The sequence below is a fragment of the Electrona antarctica genome (assembly GCF_951216825.1).
Source record: "Electrona antarctica genome assembly, chromosome: 5".
NCBI classification, from domain to species: Eukaryota; Metazoa; Chordata; class Actinopteri; order Myctophiformes; family Myctophidae; genus Electrona; species Electrona antarctica.
Genome location: NC_136810.1, coordinates 687,553 through 708,007, shown reverse-complemented (window position 1 = coordinate 708,007; position 20,455 = coordinate 687,553). Strand labels below are relative to the sequence as shown.

Sequence of the window (20,455 nt, the reverse complement as noted above, 5' to 3'; positions counted from 1 at the left end):
GGCTGTCTGTATGTAATGAGCTGTTCTCATTGGCTGTCTGTATGTAATGAGCTGTTCTCATTGGCTGTCTGTATGTAATGAGCTGTTCTCATTGGCTGTCTGTATGTAATGAGCTGTTCTCATTGGCTGTCTGTATGTAATGAGCTGTTCTCATTGGCTGTCTGTATGTAATGAGCTGTTCTGAGCTGTTCTCATTGGCTGCAGGTGATGTGATATTGTAATGAGCTGTTCTCATTGGCAGTCTGTATGTAATGAGCTGTTCTCATTGGCTGTCTGTATGTAATGAGCTGTTCTCATTGGCTGTCTGTATGTAATGAGCTGTTCTCATTGGCTGTCTGTATGTAATGAGCTGTTCTCATTGGCTGTCTGTATGTAATGAGCTGTTCTCATTGGCTGTCTGTATGTAATGAGCTGTTCTCATTGGCTGTCTGTATGTAATGAGCTGTTCTCATTGGCTGTCTGTATGTAATGAGCTGTTCTCATTGGCTGCAGGTGATGTACTTCAGTTCCCTGTTCCCGTACGTCGTCCTGATCTGCTTCCTGGTTCGAGCTCTTCTCCTCAAGGGATCCGTAGACGGCATCCGGCACATGTTCACCCCAAAGGTACTAATATGACCCCAAAGGTACTAATATAACCCCAAAGGTACTAATATAACCCCCCAAAGGTACTAATATAACCCCCCAAAGGTACTAATATAACCCCCCAAAGGTACTAGTATGACCCCAAAGGTACTAATATAACCCCCCAAAGGTACTAATATAACCCCCCAAAGGTACTAATATAACCCCCCAAAGGTACTAATATAACCCCCCAAAGGTACTAATATAACCCCCCAAAGGTACTAATATAACCCCCCAAAGGTACTAATATAACCACATGTTCACCCCAAAGGTACTAGTATGACCCCAAAGGTACTAATATAACCCCCCAAAGGTACTAATATAACCACATGTTCACCCCAAAGGTACTAGTATGACCCCAAAGGTACTAATATAACCCCCCAAAGGTACTAATATAACCCCCCAAAGGTACTAATATAACCCCCCAAAGGTACTAATATAACCACATGATCACCCCAAAGGTACTAAAATGACCCCAAAGGTACTAATATAACCCCCCAAAGGTACTAATATAACCCCCCAAAGGTACTAATATAACCACATGATCACCCCAAAGGTACACAATATAACCCATTTAGACCTGAGGACGATTCTACAAATGTCTTCTAAATCCTGAAAGTTTTCTGAAAAACCCTCATGAGTGTCAGTGGTTCTCAAACATTTTCACACCAAGGACCCCCAGAATGATCTGTAATCGGCCGCCGACCCCCATCTGAGAATATGTAGTTCCAGGGACCCCCCCACCAGAATGATCTGTAATCGGCCGCCGACCCCCATCTGAGAATATGTTGTTCCAGGGACCCCCCCACCAGAATGATCTGTAATCGGCCGCCGACCCCCATCTGAGAATATGTAGTTCCAGGGACCCCCCCACCAGAATGATCTGTAATCGGCCGCCGACCCCCATCTGAGAATATGTAGTTCCAGGGACCCCCCCACCAGAATGATCTGTAATCGGCCGCCGACCCCCATCTGAGAATATGTAGTTCCAGGGACCCCCCCACCAGAATGATCTGTAATCGGCCGCCGACCCCCATCTGAAAATATGTTGTTCCAGGGACCCCCCCACCAGAATGATCTGTAATCGGCCGCCGACCCCCATCTGAGAATATGTTGTTCCAGGGACCCCCCCACCAGAATGATCTGTAATCGGCCGCCGACCCCCATCTGAGAATATGTTGTTCCAGGGACCCCCCCACCAGAATGATCTGTAATCGGCCGCCGACCCCCATCTGAGAATATGTTGTTCCAGGGACCCCCCCCACCAGAATGATCTGTAATCGGCCACCGACCCCCATCTGAGAATATGTTGTTCCAGGGACCCCCCCACCAGAATGATCTGTAATCGGCCACCGACCCCCATCTGAGAATATGTTGTTCCAGGGACCCCCCCACCAGAATGATCTGTAATCGGCCGCCGACCCCCATCTGAGAATATGTTGTTCCAGGGACCCCCCCCACCAGAATGATCTGTAATCGGCCACCGACCCCCATCTGAGAATATGTTGTTCCAGGGACCCCCCCCCACCAGAATGATCTGTAATCGGCCACCGACCCCCATCTGAGAATATGTTGTTCCAGGGACCCCCCCACCAGAATGATCTGTAATCGGCCGCCGACCCCCATCTGAAAACATGTTGTTCCAGGGACCCCCCCACCAGAATGATCTGTAATCGGCCGCCGACCCCCATCTGAGAATATGTTGTTCCAGGGACCCCCCCACCAGAATGATCTGTAATCGGCCGCCGACCCCCATCTGAGAATATGTTGTTCCAGGGACCCCCAGAATGATCTGTAATCGGCCGCCGACCCCCATCTGAGAATATGTAGTTCCAGGGACCCCCCCCCCAGAATGATCTGTAATCGGCCGCCGACCCCCATCTGAGAATATGTAGTTCCAGGGACCCCCCCCCCCAGAATGATCTGTAATCGGCCGCCGACCCCCATCTGAGAATATGTAGTTCCAGGGACCCCCCCCCCAGAATGATCTGTAATCGGCCGCCGACCCCCATCTGAGAATATGTAGTTCCAGGGACCCCCCCCCCAGAATGATCTGTAATCGGCCGCCGACCCCCATCTGAGAATATGTAGTTCCAGGGACCCCCCCACCAGAAGCAAAGATTTGAGTTAAAAACATTCCCTCTGAAAGAACATATAGCCTATTCAAGGTTTTGCGCCACATTTTCACGATTTTTTCCAAAATAGCAGACCTAGAAATACCTAGAAATAGTCTGCTATTTTTCAATAGCTAAAGTATAACATAATGTTTAAAACACCAAAAAGGGGTCCTCCTGTCTCCTCTGTAGCTAGAGATCATGCTGGAGCCCAAGGTGTGGCGCGAGGCGGCCACCCAGGTGTTCTTCGCCCTGGGCCTGGGCTTCGTCCTGGGCCTGTGGTTCATGTTGTCCTCCTGTCTGTCTCTCCTCTAGTGGACCTCATGTTGTCCTCCTGTCTGTCTCCTCTAGTGGACATCATGTTGTCCTCCTGTCTGTCTCCTCTAGTGGATCTCATGTTGTCCTCCTGTCTGTCTCTCCTCTAGTGGACATCATGTTGTCCTCCTGTCTGTCTCTCCTCTGCAGCTAGAGATAGATCATGTTGTCCTCCTGTCTGTCTCTCCTCTAGTGGACCTCATGTTGTCCTCCTGTCTGTCTCCTCTAGTGGACATCATGTTGTCCTCCTGTCTGTCTCCTCTAGTGGATCTCATGTTGTCCTCCTGTCTGTCTCTCCTCTAGTGGACATCATGTTGTCCTCCTGTCTGTCTCCTCTAGTGGACCTCATGTTGTCCTCCTGTCTGTCTCTCCTCTAGTGGACATCATGTTGTCCTCCTGTCTGTCTCCTCTAGTGGACCTCATGTTGTCCTCCTGTCTGTCTCTCCTCTAGTGGACCTCATGTTGTCCTCCTGTCTGTCTCCTCTAGTGGACCTCATGTTGTCCTCCTGTCTGTCTCTCCTCTAGTGGACATCATGTTGTCCTCCTGTCTGTCTCCTCTAGTGGATCTCATGTTGTCCTCCTGTCTGTCTCTCCTCTAGTGGACATCATGTTGTCCTCCTGTCTGTCTCCTCTAGTGGATCTCATGTTGTCCTCCTGTCTGTCTCTCCTCTAGTGGACATCATGTTGTCCTCCTGTCTGTCTCCTCTAGTGGATCTCATGTTGTCCTCCTGTCTGTCTCTCCTCTAGTGGACCTCATGTTGTCCTCCTGTCTGTCTCTCCTCTAGTGGACATCATGTTGTCCTCCTGTCTGTCTCCTCTAGTGGATCTCATGTTGTCCTCCTGTCTGTCTCTCCTCTAGTGGACATCATGTTGTCCTCCTGTCTGTCTCCTCTAGTGGACCTCATGTTGTCCTCCTGTCTGTCTCTCCTCTAGTGGACATCATGTTGTCCTCCTGTCTGTCTCCTCTAGTGGATCTCATGTTGTCCTCCTGTCTGTCTCTCCTCTAGTGGACCTCATGTTGTCCTCCTGTCTGTCTCTCCTCTAGTGGACATCATGTTGTCCTCCTGTCTGTCTCTCCTCTAGTGGACGTCATGTTGTCCTCCTGTCTGTCTCTCCTCTGCAGCTAGAGATAGATCATGTTGTCCTCCTGTCTGTCTCTCCTCTAGTGGACATCATGTTGTCCTCCTGTCTGTCTCCTCTAGTGGATCTCATGTTGTCCTCCTGTCTGTCTCTCCTCTAGTGGACATCATGTTGTCCTCCTGTCTGTCTCCTCTAGTGGATCTCATGTTGTCCTCCTGTCTGTCTCTCCTCTAGTGGACCTCATGTTGTCCTCCTGTCTGTCTCTCCTCTAGTGGACCTCATGTTGTCCTCCTGTCTGTCTCTCCTCTGTAGTTGGAGATCATGTTGGAGCCCAAGGTGTGGCGCGAGGCGGCCACCCAGGTGTTCTTCGCCCTGGGCCTGGGCTTCGGGGGCGTCATCGCCTTCTCCAGCTACAACAAGAGGGACAACAACTGTCACTTCGACGCCGTGCTGGTGTCCTTCATCAACTTCTTCACCTCCGTGCTCGCCACGCTGGTGGTGTTCGCCGTGCTGGGCTTCAAGGCCAACATCATGAACATCAAGTGTGTCACGCTGTGAGTATTAACTCTGTCCTGCCCTGTGAGTATATACTCTGTCCTGCCCTGGAGTCTGTAGTACAGTCCGTTTAATAACCCATTTAAGCCTGATGTCGAAATTTAAAAAAATGTCTTCTAAATCCTGACAGTTTTCTGAAAAACCCATGTTTCTATGTCAGTGGTTCTCAAACATATTCATGTCAAGGAACCCCAAGTTGAAAACTCGCTCTGAAAGAATATATATTCAAAGATTTCAGGCACATTTTCACGATTTTTCAAAAATAGCAGATCTACAAGCTCGTAGCACGGCACTCGGTGCCGCACTATGAGCTTGTAGATCTGCTATTTTTCAATAGCTAAAGTATAATAAAATGCTTAAAACACCAAAAGGGGTTCCCGCCCAAAATGGGTTCAATGTGTTCAGAAACGTGGATTGACAGAAAGTGTGCATAAACCACTCAAAATGTCTCAAATCATGCAACTAGACATTGCATGACTTTATTTTTTTTCCCAGCAAGGTTCATGTTTTAGGTTATTTTTTTTAGTGATTTTTGACAGGCTGGCGGGGGAACTCCAACATGGGGCTAAATACGTCCTTTTTTTTTACACACTTTTACGGTGATTTCTTTATTAATATTTACTATAGGCTAGTCCTACTAGACCCCAGGAAATTACATCTGGCCACAAAACATCACAGGATCTACTGAATGTGAAGGTAGAGGTTCTATAGGATGCCATACTGTGTGTCGTCCTGTAGGCTCAATATGTCAGTTTTGTCACATTCAATAGATCCCGTGATCTTTTGTGGCCAGATATAATTTCGTGGCGTCTAGTAGGACTATAGTAAATAATACAAAAATAAACCATATGTTTTTGTGGATGCTTTGTTTCGAATGCCCCCGACCCCGCCCTGTCAAGTGTCAACAACAGCTAAAATCGCTAAAACGATAGAAAGCAACAAATGAAAAACGATTAACACTCATTTTACTTTCTCTAATAACAACCGACTAAAACATGAACTTTGGTTGAAAAAAAACTAAAGTTGTCCTTTTTTTATATATATTTTTTTTTGAGGCTTTCGCCTTTATTTCATTTATTTTTTATAGAGAGATAGGTATACAGTAGACTGACAGAGAATGGGAGGAGCGAGATGGGGGGGGGGGGGGGGTTGACACGCAGTGTGGGCCGTCGGGATCGGGAGTCGAACCCGCGGCACACTGCCAGACTGGATTACCAGCCAAGGTGCCCAGACGGCTACGCCAGCCGCCCCGGGCCTAAAGAGGTCCTTTTTAAACAGCATAAAACTGAACATCCGTTTTTGACCATTATTTTCTTCCAGGAACACTAAGAAGATTGTGGCCTTACTGGGGAGTGAGATCAGCCCCAGCCTGATCCCTCACCACATCAACTTCACCGCCGTCAGCGCTGAGGACTACCAGCAGATGACCGACATCATCAGAGGAGTGACGGAGAGCGACTACCCTCGACTGGGCCTGGACGACTGCACCATCGAAGAGGAACTCAACAAGGTACAGTACCGCATCCATCCATCTTCAACCGCTTATCCGTAGTCGGGTCGCGGGGGCAACAGCTCCACCAGAGAGCTCCAGACTTCCCTCTCCAGAGCAACATTAGTGACTTCCTCCTGGGGTTTCCTGAGGTGTTCCAAGGCCAGTGAGTCCATGTGTTTCCTCCAACTGCGCCTTTGGTCCGCTCCCAGTGGGACGTGATCCTTGGTCTGCCCCGGGGTCTCCTCCCAGTGGAACGTGGTCCTTGGTCTGCCCTGGGGTCTCCTCCCAGTGGGACGTGATCCTTGGTCTGCCCCGGGGTCTCCTCCCAGTGGGACGTGATCCTTGGTCTGCCCCGGGGTCTCCTCCCAGTGGAACGTGGTCCTTGGTCTGCCCTGGGGTCTCCTCCCAGTGGGACGTGATCCTTGGTCTGCCCCGGGGTCTCCTCCCAGTGGAACGTGGTCCTTGGTCTGCCCTGGGGTCTCCTCCCAGTGGGACGTGATCCTTGGTCTGCCCCGGGGTCTCCTCCCAGTGGGACGTGATCCTTGGTCTACCCCGGAGTCTCCTCCCAGTGGAACGTGATCCTTGGTCTGCCCCGGGGTCTCCTCCCAGTGGGACGTGATCCTTGGTCTGCCCCGGGGTCTCCTCCCAGTGGGACGTGGTCCTTGGTCTGCCCCGGGGTCTCCTCCCAGTGGGACGTGGTCCTTGGTCTGCCCCGGGGTCTCCTCCCAGTGGGACGTGGTCCTTGGTCTGCCCCGGGGTCTCCTCCCAGTGGGACGTGGTCCTTGGTCTGCCCCGGGGTCTCCTCCCAGTGGGACGTGATCCTTGGTCTACCCCGGAGTCTCCTCCCAGTGGAACGTGGTCCTTGGTCTGCAGACCCCCATTTGAAAAGATATTCCAGGGACCCCCATAAGAGAAGATTTTTACGGCTCTAGCAGTGATTCTCAACCCGTTTAATTTCAAGGACCCCCCAGTTTGACATGCATTAGTCTAAGGACCCCCATTTAATGGCATTTCTATCTCTGGGACCCCCATATTGTAAAATGAACCAAACGGACCCATTTGTACACTCTCAGAACTATCATGTAGCTGGGGACCCCCTGGAACTCCCTCAGGGACCCCTGGGGGTCCCCGGACCCCCTGGAACTCCCTACTTTGGGAAACCACTGGCCTACAGTACAGCACGCAATGATGGGACGAGAAGTTGTGATTTATGCCACACATATAACCTGTGCGTGCGTGCGTGCGTGCGTGCGTGCGTGCGTGTGTGCGTGTGTGTGTGCGTGCGTGCGTGCGTGCGTGCGTTGGATGAAAGGCGCGGTATGCATGGAATAAAGCAACAATAAAATCTCAAGACTGAAAATGTAATGATGATATTTTAGGCCAGACCAGCTGAAGAAACCACGACATTTTAACTGAGACCTTTCATGTTCCTGGAAGATGATTCTATACTTGGATTCTAGTGCTAGTTTTGATCACTTCAAATTAATGCTGGGCCGTTATCGGCGTTAACGTGCTGCGTTAACGCGAGACTCTTATCGCGCGATAAAAAGAATATCGCCGTTAATCTATTCTCAAAGTTGGGTCTGGGAGCTGGGTCTCTGTAACTGCGAGTGTAGCCTTAGCCTACTTCAAATGGAACCAAAGGACCCCTTTCTAAAAATAAACTGTACAAATCTGTACAAATGGACTAGACTACCCCGTGCTGACCTCCGCGGGGACCCCCTTTATCCGCGGACCCCCACACAGACTCCCGCAGAGGTCGGCGCGGACCCCCGCAGAGGTCGGCGCGGACCCCCGCGGAGGTCGGCGCGGACCCCCGCGGAGGTCGGCGCGGGGGTCCGCGATAGTCTGCGTGGGGGTCCGCGATGGTCTGCGTGGGGGTCCGCGCCTCCGCGGTAGTCTGTGTGGTCTGTGCGGTAGCATCAGTTGCCATCATCCATTCATAACAAACAAAACAAACTCTAGGTCCGGACTAGCTTTTGACGGTTGCCACATTTCGTGAGAGAGAAACAAGCAACCAGGTCAATGAAAATGTTAAAAAGTCAGAAAATAAGTTTAAAATTAGCAAATATAGTGCTGACTGTCAAACATCATTGTCCAATGTTGTTTTAGAGCAGTGGTTCTCAAACCTTTTCATCTCAGAGACCACCAATATTTTAAAGAAACTTTACAGATAAACAAGTCCAAAGTAGCTTATAATGACTAGACTTGGCAACACTGTTCCACAAACTCACAATAAGAAATATAAGGTATTAATAGGCTAGTTGTATTGTTAATATCCATAATTAGGGCACCTGGTCTGATGGGCCACCTGGCCTGAGAAACGCATTCTCAAGGACTTACTTCTGGTCATTGTAGCGCACACATATTTTGAATGACTTTGGCAGACTTCAAATGAGGCATTTTAATCGCGATTAATCTCGATTAACTCCAGGATTGCAGTGCGATTAATCTCGATTAACTCCAGGATTGCAGTGCGATTAATCTCGATTAACTCCAGGATTGCAGTGCGATTAATCTCGATTAACTCCAGGATTGCAGTGCGATTAATCTCGATTAACTCCAGGATTGCAGTGCGATTAATCTCGATTAACTCCAGGATTGCAGTGCGATTAATCTCGATTAACTCCAGGATTGCAGTGCGATTAATCTCGATTAACTCCAGGATTGCAGTGCGATTAATCGCGATTAACTCCAGGATTGCAGTGCGATTAATCGCGATTAACTCCAGGATTGCAGTGCGATTAATCGCGATTAAAAACATGAATCTATGCCCACCACTACTTCAAATACTCTTTCATCTTAAAATAACTAATGACTACCGTAATCGAAAATAGCCAATCTACAAGCTCACAACACGTCGCACTGCGATGTGTTGTGAGCTTGTAGATCTGCTCTTGTCGGTGCGCAGCATGCTTTCACAGATGACTCGCTGAAGCTTCTATGAAGTCCAAATGAAAATAAATCCGTGGTGGCAACTGATTTTACAAATGTCTTCTAAATCTTGACAGTTTTCTGAAAAACCCCATGTTTCTATGTCAGTGGTTCTCAACCTTTTTCATGTCAAGGACTCCCAAAAATATATGTAATTGGCCGCCGACCCCCATCTGAAAATATGTTGTTCCAGGGACCCATCAGAAGCAAAGATTTGAGTTAAAAATGTTCGCTCTGAAAGAATATATATTCAAAGATTTGCCCTACATTTCCACGATTTTTCAAAAATAGCAGATCTACAAGCTTGTAGCGCGGCACCGAGTGCCGCGCTACAAGCTTGTAGATCTGCTATTTTTCAATAGCTAAAGTATAACATAATGCTTAAAACACCAAAAAGGGTTCCCGACCAAAATGGGTTAATCCACGAGTATGTCTATTATTTATCATGCTGTGTCTCCCCCTGCAGGCGGTCCAGGGAACAGGCCTGGCGTTCATTGTGTTCTGTGTCTCCCCCTGCAGGCGGTCCAGGGAACAGGCCTGGTGTTCATTGTGTTCTGTGTCTCCCCCTGCAGGCGGTCCAGGGAACAGGCCTGGTGTTCATTGTGTTCTGTGTCTCCCCCTGCAGGCGGTCCAGGGAACAGGCCTGGTGTTCATTGTGTTCTGTGTCTCCCCCTGCAGGCGGTCCAGGGAACAGGCCTGGTGTTCATTGTGTTCTGTGTCTCCCCCTGCAGGCGGTCCAGGGAACGGGCCTGGCGTTCATCGCCTTCACGGAGGCCATGACCCATTTCCCGGCCTCCCCGTTCTGGTCGGTCATGTTCTTCCTCATGCTGGTCAACCTGGGCCTGGGCAGCATGTTCGGCACCATCGAGGGCATCCTCACCCCCCTGGTGGACACCTTCAAAGTCCGCAAGGAGTTCCTCACAGGTTGGTTTGAATGTTTTAGGCCCGAGTGGCATGAGAGGGACTGGGATTAATCTGAATGCTTAGGCCCGAGTGGCATGAGAGGGACTGGGAATAACACTCCGAACGCCCGGGGTTATTTAATCCATTAAATCAGTTTTAAGTCATACGGGCAATCCACCGGACAGAATGGGATATGAGACGCGTTTTGATGACGTCATCGCAAAAATGTCCGTTGCGCCGTTTTAAAGTGGATTTTCATAACAAGCAACTCAGCGGTCGGTGCAGTGGCTGTTCAAAGGTAACTTTAACCAACTCAGCGGTCGGTGCAGTGGCTGTTCAAAGGTAACTTTAACCAACTCAGCGGTCGGTGCAGTGGCTGTTCAAAGGTAACTTTAACCAACTCAGCGGTCGGTGCAGTGGCTGTTCAAAGGTAACTTTAACCAACTCAGCGGTCGGTGCAGTGGCTGTTCAAAGGTAACTTTAACCAACTCAGCGGTCGGTGCAGTGACTGTTCAAAGGTAACTTTAACCAACTCAGCGGTCGGTGCAGTGGCTGTTCAAAGGTAACTTTAACCAACTCAGCGGTCGGTGCAGTGGCTGTTCAAAGGTAACTTTAACCAACTCAGCGGTCGGTGCAGTGGCTGTTCAAAGGTAACTTTAACCAACTCAGCGGTCGGTGCAGTGGCTGTTCAAAGGTAACTTTAACCAACTCAGCGGTCGGTGCAGTGGCTGTTCAAAGGTCACTTTAACCAACTCAGCAGTCGGTGCAGTGGCTGTTCAAAGGTCACTTTAACCAACTCAGCGGTCGGTGCAGTGGCTGTTCAAAGGTCACTTTAACCAACTCAGCGGTCGGTGCAGTGGCTGTTCAAAGGTCACTTTAAAGGCTGTCTAGCCTGGAAGACGCTTGTTTAACCCTTAGAAGAGCAAAGACGCCAATTGGCGTCTTCATCAGAATTCCGTAAATGAGCAATGACGCCAATTGGCGTCTTTCTCTTTTTTGATTAATCTAAACATATTAATATGCTCCGAAGCGCTGTTTAAATTCCTGAGCTTATATTCCAACTACATTACCCAGAAAACCCGTGTCACGTGACACACGTGTACGTGTTGCCATTGGAAGCTGGTCCCACCCCCTGTAAACAGTGGGGGCAGAGGGAGTCTTCATAGTTTTCATTGTTTTGCCTGTTTTGCCGTCTCGCCCGAGCGATTTTCTAGCAGAAAAAGTTGAAAGCAGTACTATTTATTTGAGCGAGTTTTGTGGTAGTAGTATTGATCCATACGCGTCCCAGTCGCCTTCTCCAGGCGGAGTAGCCCTGGTCCAGTGCTTACAGCGAGACTCGCTGCTCCCTCCCTCCTTTTTTCATTGTCTCCCCATCGTCGTCCGATGAGCTATACCGGGAAACCATTGAAGAAGACGATCAACCCGGAATGTTTTGAGGTAATCTTATTGTAGAAAATGCCCTTCTATAGTGATCAGAAATCATAAGATGATCGCTACAAATAGATGCTTGGATAATTACTACTACTAGTCAGATCATGACGCCAGAATGACTCACCACGATGGCCCCCAGCCATTAGCCAGCACCAAAGGTGCTGGCTAATGGGGGGGTTGGTGTCGGTCGGTGCATTGGTGCTGGCTAATGGCTGGAGGGTGGTGTCGATCGGTTGGTCGGTGCAGTACAAATGTATCGTAGCAGGCATGCACGCATGGCAGTACAAGTATTTTCTATTGTAGCGTGCCTTATAGGCGATCTGATCTTTAGAGTAATGTTCGCTCCTTTTATTTACTGTCTACAAAGACGGAGAACAAACATGCATCGTTTACTGAAGCAACGCGTGGTTGCTTCGATCCTAGCCCCATATGTGCCCTCTCCCTACGCTCATTCTGTAGCTCATCTCGGAGCTACAGAATGAGCGTAGGGAGAGGGCACATATGGGGCTACTTCGATCCTTGCTACAAGGATCGGAGGGGGGACGGGGAGTGAAGCTAACAGTAGCGTATTATATAAGATCTGTATGACGTTTCATTGACGTCTGAGCTTGCATGATAATTGCATTCATTGTATATTGTATACAGTCATGACTGTACATTGTTTAGTGTGTCTCCGTGTGATGATGATGATGACGATGATGTCAGATAGCCTACGTCCCCCCCCCCAACTGGCTATTGGCCGGGCTGACTACAGCTAAATGTTTATTTTTATATATTTAGAACTGGCATCAGATGAGGAGGAGGAGGAGGAGGATGATGAAGACGAAGAGTCAAGACTGCGATGGAGTTCTCCGACACTGAACCGGATGCATTCATTCATTTCAGTTGTTTTTTTTAAATTTAGCCTACACACACACACACACCGTCAAGAACAACTGGAATGCAGTGGTTTGGGGACACTGGGGAGTTTGGGGACAACTGTTTTGTATGTAGGCCTATTTATTTTCTGTATTATTTATTATAATTGTATTATGTTAGTAGTCATAAAAAATAAAAGACAAGCTTTTACAATGAGTTAGACCTGTCATGGCTATTTTGTTCACTATTCTGAGGTTTATGGTTTGACTAAGCGAGTTTCAACTGTGATTTACTCTGTAACGGTAGATGGTAAGAACCCAATTTTTTTGTTATAATACAGTATACATTCAAGTCTATATTTTGATACATATCATGGGCACAAAGTCATATCAAAACAATGTCCTTGGATGTGTTTTTTATCCAAACTGTTTTTTCACAACAGGTTTTTGAGATACATGCATGAATAGACACGGTACTGGTAAGACTATGTAAACATGGTATATATCAAAATGTGCGTTAGAATGTCTAATTTTACCCCAAAAAAGAATTGAGTTTATATGATGTTCCATTTCAGAGCTAGGGGGACTTTTAGCTGGATAGGTCAGATTGATCATGACTGACCATGCTATTTATAGATGGCAAAATATCTACAGTGGTACATGTGAGAAACTTTTTATTTTATTTTAATTGAACTAGACAACTCACCCTTTAAAATGAGATATTGCATGGCTATGTACGCCCAGCAGAAAAAAAGTTATTTAGAAAATAAAACTTCAACCGGGCATAACTTTTTTTGTTGTCCTAGAAACACTACCCAGTGTAAATGCAGGCTCTTTTAAATGGCTTCCAACACAAAAACTAAACATTTTATCAACTCAGTTCATTTTTTTCCTGGAAGCAGACAAGTCAAGCTTTCTCTGAAGGTCTTTCGTTGTCACACATTCACAACAGAGAATTTTCAATAAATCATTCAAAAACGCCATTTTTCCATAGAGAAGTCTACAAACTGTATAGAAATCCTTGAAACTCTCAAAGAGTTAATGCCGGCATTAACCTTGAAAATGCAGTTTAAAGATAGAGTGCTGTGTTTTTTTTCCACCCTAAAACATGATCATCAGGTCTTATTGTTATAAGGAGGTATAATTTTTTCAAAAAAGTGTACAGTATTTGTTAAAATCATGCTTTTATGTGGACACGCCCACCAGTTCATTAAGTATGCCTGGTTTGCCTGGTGGGTGGTGATGGGTGGTGATCCACCTGAACTGAAGCTGCACCCACAGCTGTAGTTGTATGATAAAGGGGGAGGGGTTAGGGGAGGGGCTGATAATGTGATGTCAATAAATTACTGTTTATTTCATTGGCCCGTTTGACTGTCAAGGGTTCAGCCTCCATGAAGAAACCCTAAATACAAAGTTAATACACCATTGCACATAAAAATTACTCCAGGGTGTCTAGTGAAGTACTGTCACCTCATAGACACATGAAAAACTGGAAAAATACAAAAATTGTGGCACTCCATCTTTAACCAGCCCTTCCTCTCTCCCCTGCATTGTGTTAGGGCCACAGTGTGTGTGTGTGTGTGTGTGTGTGTGTGTGTGTGTGTGTGTGTGTGTACACAGTAAGACCCTATAGAGGTAACCATCCCTCCCTCTCCCCTGCAGTGTGTGTGTGTGTGTGTGTGTGTGTGTGTGTGTGTGTGTGTGTGTGTGTGTGTGTGTGTGTGTGTGTGTGTACACAGTAAGACCCTATAGAGGTAACCATCCCTCCCTCTCCCCTGCAGTGTGTGTGTGTGTGTGTGTGTGTGTGTGTGTGTGTGTGTGTGTGCACAGTAAGACCCTATAGAGGTAACCATCCCTCCCTCTCTCCTGCAGTGTGTGTGTGTGTGTGTGTGTGTGTGTGTGTGTGTGTGTGTGTGTGTGTGCACAGTAAGACCCTATAGAGGTAACCATCCCTCCCTCTCCCCCTGCGGTGTGTGTGTGTGTGTGTGTGTGTGTGTGTGTGTGTGTGTGTGTGTGTGTGTGTGTGTGTGTGTGCACAGTAAGACCCTATAGAGGTAACCATCCCTCCCTCTCTCCTACAGTGGGATGCTGCCTGCTGGCGTTCTTCATCGGCCTGCTGTTCGTGCAGCGCTCAGGGAACTACTTCGTGGCCATGTTCGACGACTACTCTGCCACGCTGCCTCTGCTCATCGTGGTCCTCCTGGAGAACGTGGCGGTCGCCTGGGTCTACGGGACCGATAAGTATGTCCACTGGGTCTCACTGGGTCTACGGGACCGATAAGTATGTCCACTGGGTCTCACTGGGTCTAGGGACCGATAAGTATGTCCACTGGGTCTCACTGGGTCTAGGGACCGATAAGTATGTCCACTGTGTCTCACTGGGTCTAGGGACCGATAAGTATGTCCACTGTGTCTCACTGGGTCTACGGGACCGATAAGTATGTCCACTGGGTCTCACTGGGTCTAGGGACCGATAAGTATGTCCACTGTGTCTCACTGGGTCTAGGGACCGATAAGTATGTCCACTGGGTCTCACTGGGTCTAGGGACCGATAAGTATGTCCACTGGGTCTCACTGGGTCTAGGGACCGATAAGTATGTCCACTGTGTCTCACTGGGTCTACGGGACCGATAAGTATGTCCACTGTGTCTCACTGGGTCTAGGGACCGATAAGTATGTCCACTGGGTCTCACTGGGTCTACGGGACCGATAAGTATGTCCACTGTGTCTCACTGGGTCTAGGGACCGATAAGTATGTCCACTGGGTCTCACTGGGTCTAGGGACCGATAAGTATGTCCACTGTGTCTCACTGGGTCTAGGGACCGATAAGTATGTCCACTGTGTCTCACTGGGTCTAGGGACCGATAAGTATGTCCACTGGGTCTCACTGGGTCTAGGGACCGATAAGTATGTCCACTGGGTCTCACTGGGTCTAGGGACCGATAAGTATGTCCACTGGGTCTCACTGGGTCTAGGGACCGATAAGTATGTCCACTGGGTCTCACTGGGTCTAGGGACCGATAAGTATGTCCACTGGGTCTCACTGGGTCTAGGGACCGATAAGTATGTCCACTGGGTCTCACTGGGTCTAGGGACCGATAAGTATGTCCACTGGGTCTCACTGGGTCTAGGGACCGATAAGTATGTCCACTGTGTCTCACTGGGTCTAGGGACCGATAAGTATGTCCACTGGGTCTCACTGGGTCTAGGGACCGATAAGTATGTCCACTGGGTCTCACTGGGTCTAGGGACCGATAAGTATGTCCACTGTGTCTCACTGGGTCTAGGGACCGATAAGTATGTCCACTGTGTCTCACTGGGTCTAGGGACCGATAAGTATGTCCACTGGGTCTCACTGGGTCTAGGGACCGATAAGTATGTCCACTGGGTCTCACTGGGTCTAGGGACCGATAAGTATGTCCACTGGGTCTCACTGGGTCTACGGGACCGATAAGTATGTCCACTGTGTCTCACTGGGTCTAGGGACCGATAAGTATGTCCACTGTGTCTCACTGGGTCTAGGGACCGATAAGTATGTCCACTGTGTCTCACTGGGTCTAGGGACCGATAAGTATGTCCACTGGGTCTACGGGACCGATAAGTATGTGTCAGTGTTGTTCTTGGCAGCAAATTTTGATTTTTGTTTTAGTCATAGTCTCTTGAATAGTATTAATTTAGTTTTAGTCACCTGGAATGTTTTAGTGTTAGTCCATCATCGGATGCGACACTGTCACGTTCTGGTGAGGTGAGGACCCAGAAGCAGGACAGCCAGGCAGGTGGTGATCAGGTGATCAGGTCAGGTGATCAGGTCAGGTGATCAGGTGACCACACCCATGGTTGGGTGTTTTTAACCCATTTAGACCTGAGAACAAATTCTACAAATGTCTTTTAAATCATAACAGTTTTCAGAATAACCTCATGTTTCTGTCAGGGATTCAGAATAACCTCATGTTTCTGTAGGGGATTCAGAATAACCTCATGTTTCTGTAGGGGATTCAGAATAACCTCATGTTTCTGTAGGGGATTCAGAATAACCTCATGTTTCTGTAGGGGATTCAGAATAACCTCATGTTTCTGTAGGGGATTCAGAATAACCTCATGTTTCTGTAGGGGATTCAGAATAACCTCATGTTTCTGTAGGGGATTCAGAATAACCTCATGTTTCTGTAGGGGATTCAGAATAACCTCATGTTTCTGTAGGGGATTCAGAATAACCTCATGTTTCTGTAGGGGATTCAGAATAACCTCATGTTTCTGTAGGGGATTCAGAATAACCTCATGTTTCTGTAGGGGATTCAGAATAACCTCATGTTTCTGTAGGGGATTCAGAATAACCTCATGTTTCTGTAGGGGATTCAGAATAACCTCATGTTTCTGTAGGGGATTCAGAATAACCTCATGTTTCTGTAGGGGATTCAGAATAACCTCATGTTTCTGTAGGGGATTCAGAATAACCTCATGTTTCTGTAGGGGATTCAGAATAACCTCATGTTTCTGTAGGGGATTCAGAATAACCTCATGTTTCTGTAGGGGATTCAGAATAACCTCATGTTTCTGTCAGGGATTCAGAATAACCTCATGTTTCTGTAGGGGATTCAGAATAACCTCATGTTTCTGTAGGGTATTCAGAATAACCTCATGTTTCTGTAGGGGATTCAGAATAACCTCATGTTTCTGTAGGGGATTCAGAATAACCTCATGTTTCTGTAGGGGATTCAGAATAACCTCATGTTTCTGTAGGGGATTCAGAATAACCTCATGTTTCTGTAGGGGATTCAGAATAACCTCATGTTTCTGTAGGGGATTCAGAATAACCTCATGTTTCTGTAGGGGATTCAGAATAACCTCATGTTTCTGTAGGGGATTCAGAATAACCTCATGTTTCTGTAGGGGATTCAGAATAACCTCATGTTTCTGTAGGGGATTCAGAATAACCTCATGTTTCTGTAGGGGATTCAGAATAACCTCATGTCTCCACGTCAGTGATTCTCAAAACAATTTCATGTCAAGGAGCCCCAGAATTATCTGTAATTGGCCGCCGACCCCCATCTGAAAATATGTGGTTCCAGGGACCCCCCCCCCCCAGAAGCAAAGATTTGAGTTCAAAACGTTCGCTCATTTCCACGATTTTTCTAAAATAGCAGATCTACAAGCTCGACCTTGTAGATCTGCTATTTTTCAATAGCTAACATAATGCTTAAAACACCAAAAGGGGTTCCCTTAATATAGGTGGAACTGAAACAGATAATTCAAACTAATATGATGAACTGGACTGACTGGAACAAGACTAATGAACAGCATGAGAGCCAGTGTTGCCAACTCTCCAGTAACGGAAATAGCTAGTGGCTCCTCGAAAAGTCGCTAGAAGCCTAGCAACGAAAATATGGAGCCATCCCAGAACACCATTTCCTTGCTCTGTGAAAAAAACGGGGCAATTTTAACGCAACGCAACACAACGCAGGCAGTGGAGCCACCCGTGGATTTGAGGCTGAGAGGGAAAATGAAGAAAAAGGAGGGTTTTATCTCTGGCGTCTGTCAACACGATTTGTCCCCAATTCCCCAGAAAAAGTAGCTAGATTTCTCGCCAGAAGCTTTTCACTAATTCAGTCGCTAGGGGGGGTCTGGAAAGAAGCTAAATATGGCGACAAATCCGCTAAATTGACAACACTGATGAGAGCTGATTACACATGAGAAACACCTGGGGAAGACAAGAACATAGATCCAAAACAACTAGAACACAGCATAGAAATACGACACCTCCTAGACAAGCACAGTGTGTGACTGTGACAGACGCTCGACGTAACATCACTTTAAAACAAACATATCTCCTCAGCTGCGTGTCGTATGCCCGTTCTCTCTCAGCCTACAGTGCACGGTGGAGCCACTAGGTGGAGCCACTACTTCAATGAACTAAAAAGGTTTAGTTTATAAGAAATGGCACGGCGGCCAAACGCTCCCATGTAGCCTACTGTACATCCTTCCAGACAGTAACAGTATGTTGTACAGTATATTGTACAGTATAGCCCACTGGTTCACAAACTGTTTCATGTCAAGGACCCCCAAATTTACACTAATTAGCCCCGCGGACCCCCATTTGAAGAGATATGCCAGAGACATCCCCATAAGAGAAGATTTTCACGGCTCTAGCAGAGATTCTCAGCCCGTTTAATTTCTAGGACCCCCCAGTTTGACCTGCATTAGTCTACGGACCCCCCATTTAATGGCATTTCTATCTCTGGGACCCCCAATTTATATTGTAAAATCAATGTAAATTTAACACTGAGAGTGTACAAATGGAACCAAATGGAGGGTCCATTTGGTTCCATTTGTACACTCTCAGAGTTACAGACCCATAAGGGTCCATTTGGTTCCACTTGTACACTCTCAGAGTTACAGACCCATAAGGGTCCATTTGGTTCCATTTGTACACTCTCAGAGTTACAGACCCATAAGGGTCCATTTGGTTCCATTTGTACACTCTCAGAGTTACAGACCCATAAGGGTCCATTTGGTTCCATTTGTACACTCTCAGAGTTACAGACCCATAAGGGTCCATTTGGTTCCATTTGTACACTCTCAGAGTAACAGACCCATAAGGGTCCATTTGGTTCCAAACTATCATTTAGCTGGGGACCCCCTGGAACTCCCTCAAGGACCCCTGGGGGTCCCCGGACCCCACTTTGGGAACCACTGCTGTAGCCTATACCTGTTTTTGATGATGATGATTTTTAGACTAACTACAATGAATTAACTTTACTCACCTAATTAACATAATGAATTAACTACTCACCTAATGCCTGCTGTAGAGGTTCCACCATGTTTAACATCATTCCAGAGTGTGTACATATTATTTAAATCAGGTTTTCATTATGGTAAATATATGAACTCTGGGCTAAAAATAATCCACCACACCACTTCACTACTTCCTGTTTACAGCCGACATCACAACTGTCACAGCAGTTGGCTACAACCGAAACGGGCTTCCTCTTCCTCTTCAAAATAAGAGCTGCTTGTAATGATTAGTCAACACTAGTTTTAATTCAAGTGGCCGATTCTACAAACCTCTTCTAAATCCTATAACAGTTTTCTGAAAATGTGTGTTGCTGTATTATCATGTCAAGAACCCCCCCCCCCCCCCCTATTATCATGTCAAGAACCCCCCCCCCCCCCCCCCCCCTATTATCATGTCAAGGACCCCCCCCCCCCCCTATTATCATGTCAAGGACCCCCACAAATTGGGCCAAACAAATAATTACACCTTTTTGGTTGTTTTTCTTCTAATGAATAGGACATGTTCTTGAAACATCTACAAGTAACATATGTTACTTGTACCCCTGAAGGCTGTGTGGGTATTTGTCCATTTTGTCCTGGATTTGCTGACTGTGTTCTGTGCAGCACCTTGTAAATATCTGTGTCCTTGTATTGTATCTCTGACTGCGTTCCGTGCAGCACCTTGTAAATATCTGTGTCCTTGTATTGTATCTCTGACTGCGTTCTGTGCAGCACCTTGTAAATATCTGTGTCCTTGTATTGTATCTCTGACTGCGTTCCGTGCAGCACCTTGTAAATATCTGTGTCCTTGTATTGTATCTCTGACTGTGTTCTGTGCAGCACCTTGTAAATATCTGTGTCCTTGTATTGTATCTCTGACTGCGTTCCGTACAGCACCTTGTAAATATCTGTGTCCTTGTATTGTATCTCTCATGTGGACATAAATAAATGATTCTCTCTGTCTCCCCCTGCAGGTTCTTTGAGGACCTGAAGGACATGCTGGGCTTCACCCCGTACAGGTTCTACTACTACATGTGGAAGTACATCACTCCGGTTCTGCTGCTGGTGCTGCTGGGATCCAGCCTGATCCAGCTGGCCATGACCCCGCCCAGCTACAGCGCCTGGATAGAGGAACTGGTGAGAATACGTCACTGTTTCTGCCGTAGACATACAAAGGTAGACGCCTCTTCCGGCCTCTGGGGCGCGTGTCAACATTCAAATCAAATCAAATCAAATTAAATCAAACTTTATTTATAAAGCACATTTAAGAACGACTGTCATCAACCAAAGTGCTGTACAAGTCAAACATGTAGCAACATCAATACAATCAAATAAAAGCAATACATCAATGTCAAGCGGGTACATATGAATATAATAGACA

At 47.3% G+C, this 20,455-nt stretch overlaps 1 protein-coding gene across 1 annotated transcript in view; it reads left to right on the top strand.

The window, feature by feature from the left end:
• The window catches only part of slc6a15 (solute carrier family 6 member 15), a gene marked incomplete at both ends in the record, with an annotated part of 68,265 nt that overhangs the window by 40,529 nt on the left and 7,281 nt on the right, over positions 1–20,455 (top strand). Inside the window, 6 exons of the mRNA XM_079501389.1 lie at positions 493–603; positions 4,443–4,684; positions 6,006–6,195; positions 9,843–10,035; positions 14,384–14,543; positions 20,049–20,211. Coding sequence (XP_079357515.1) covers positions 493–603; positions 4,443–4,684; positions 6,006–6,195; positions 9,843–10,035; positions 14,384–14,543; positions 20,049–20,211 — 1,059 coding nt within the window. The remainder of the gene's footprint in view (positions 1–492; positions 604–4,442; positions 4,685–6,005; positions 6,196–9,842; positions 10,036–14,383; positions 14,544–20,048; positions 20,212–20,455) is intronic.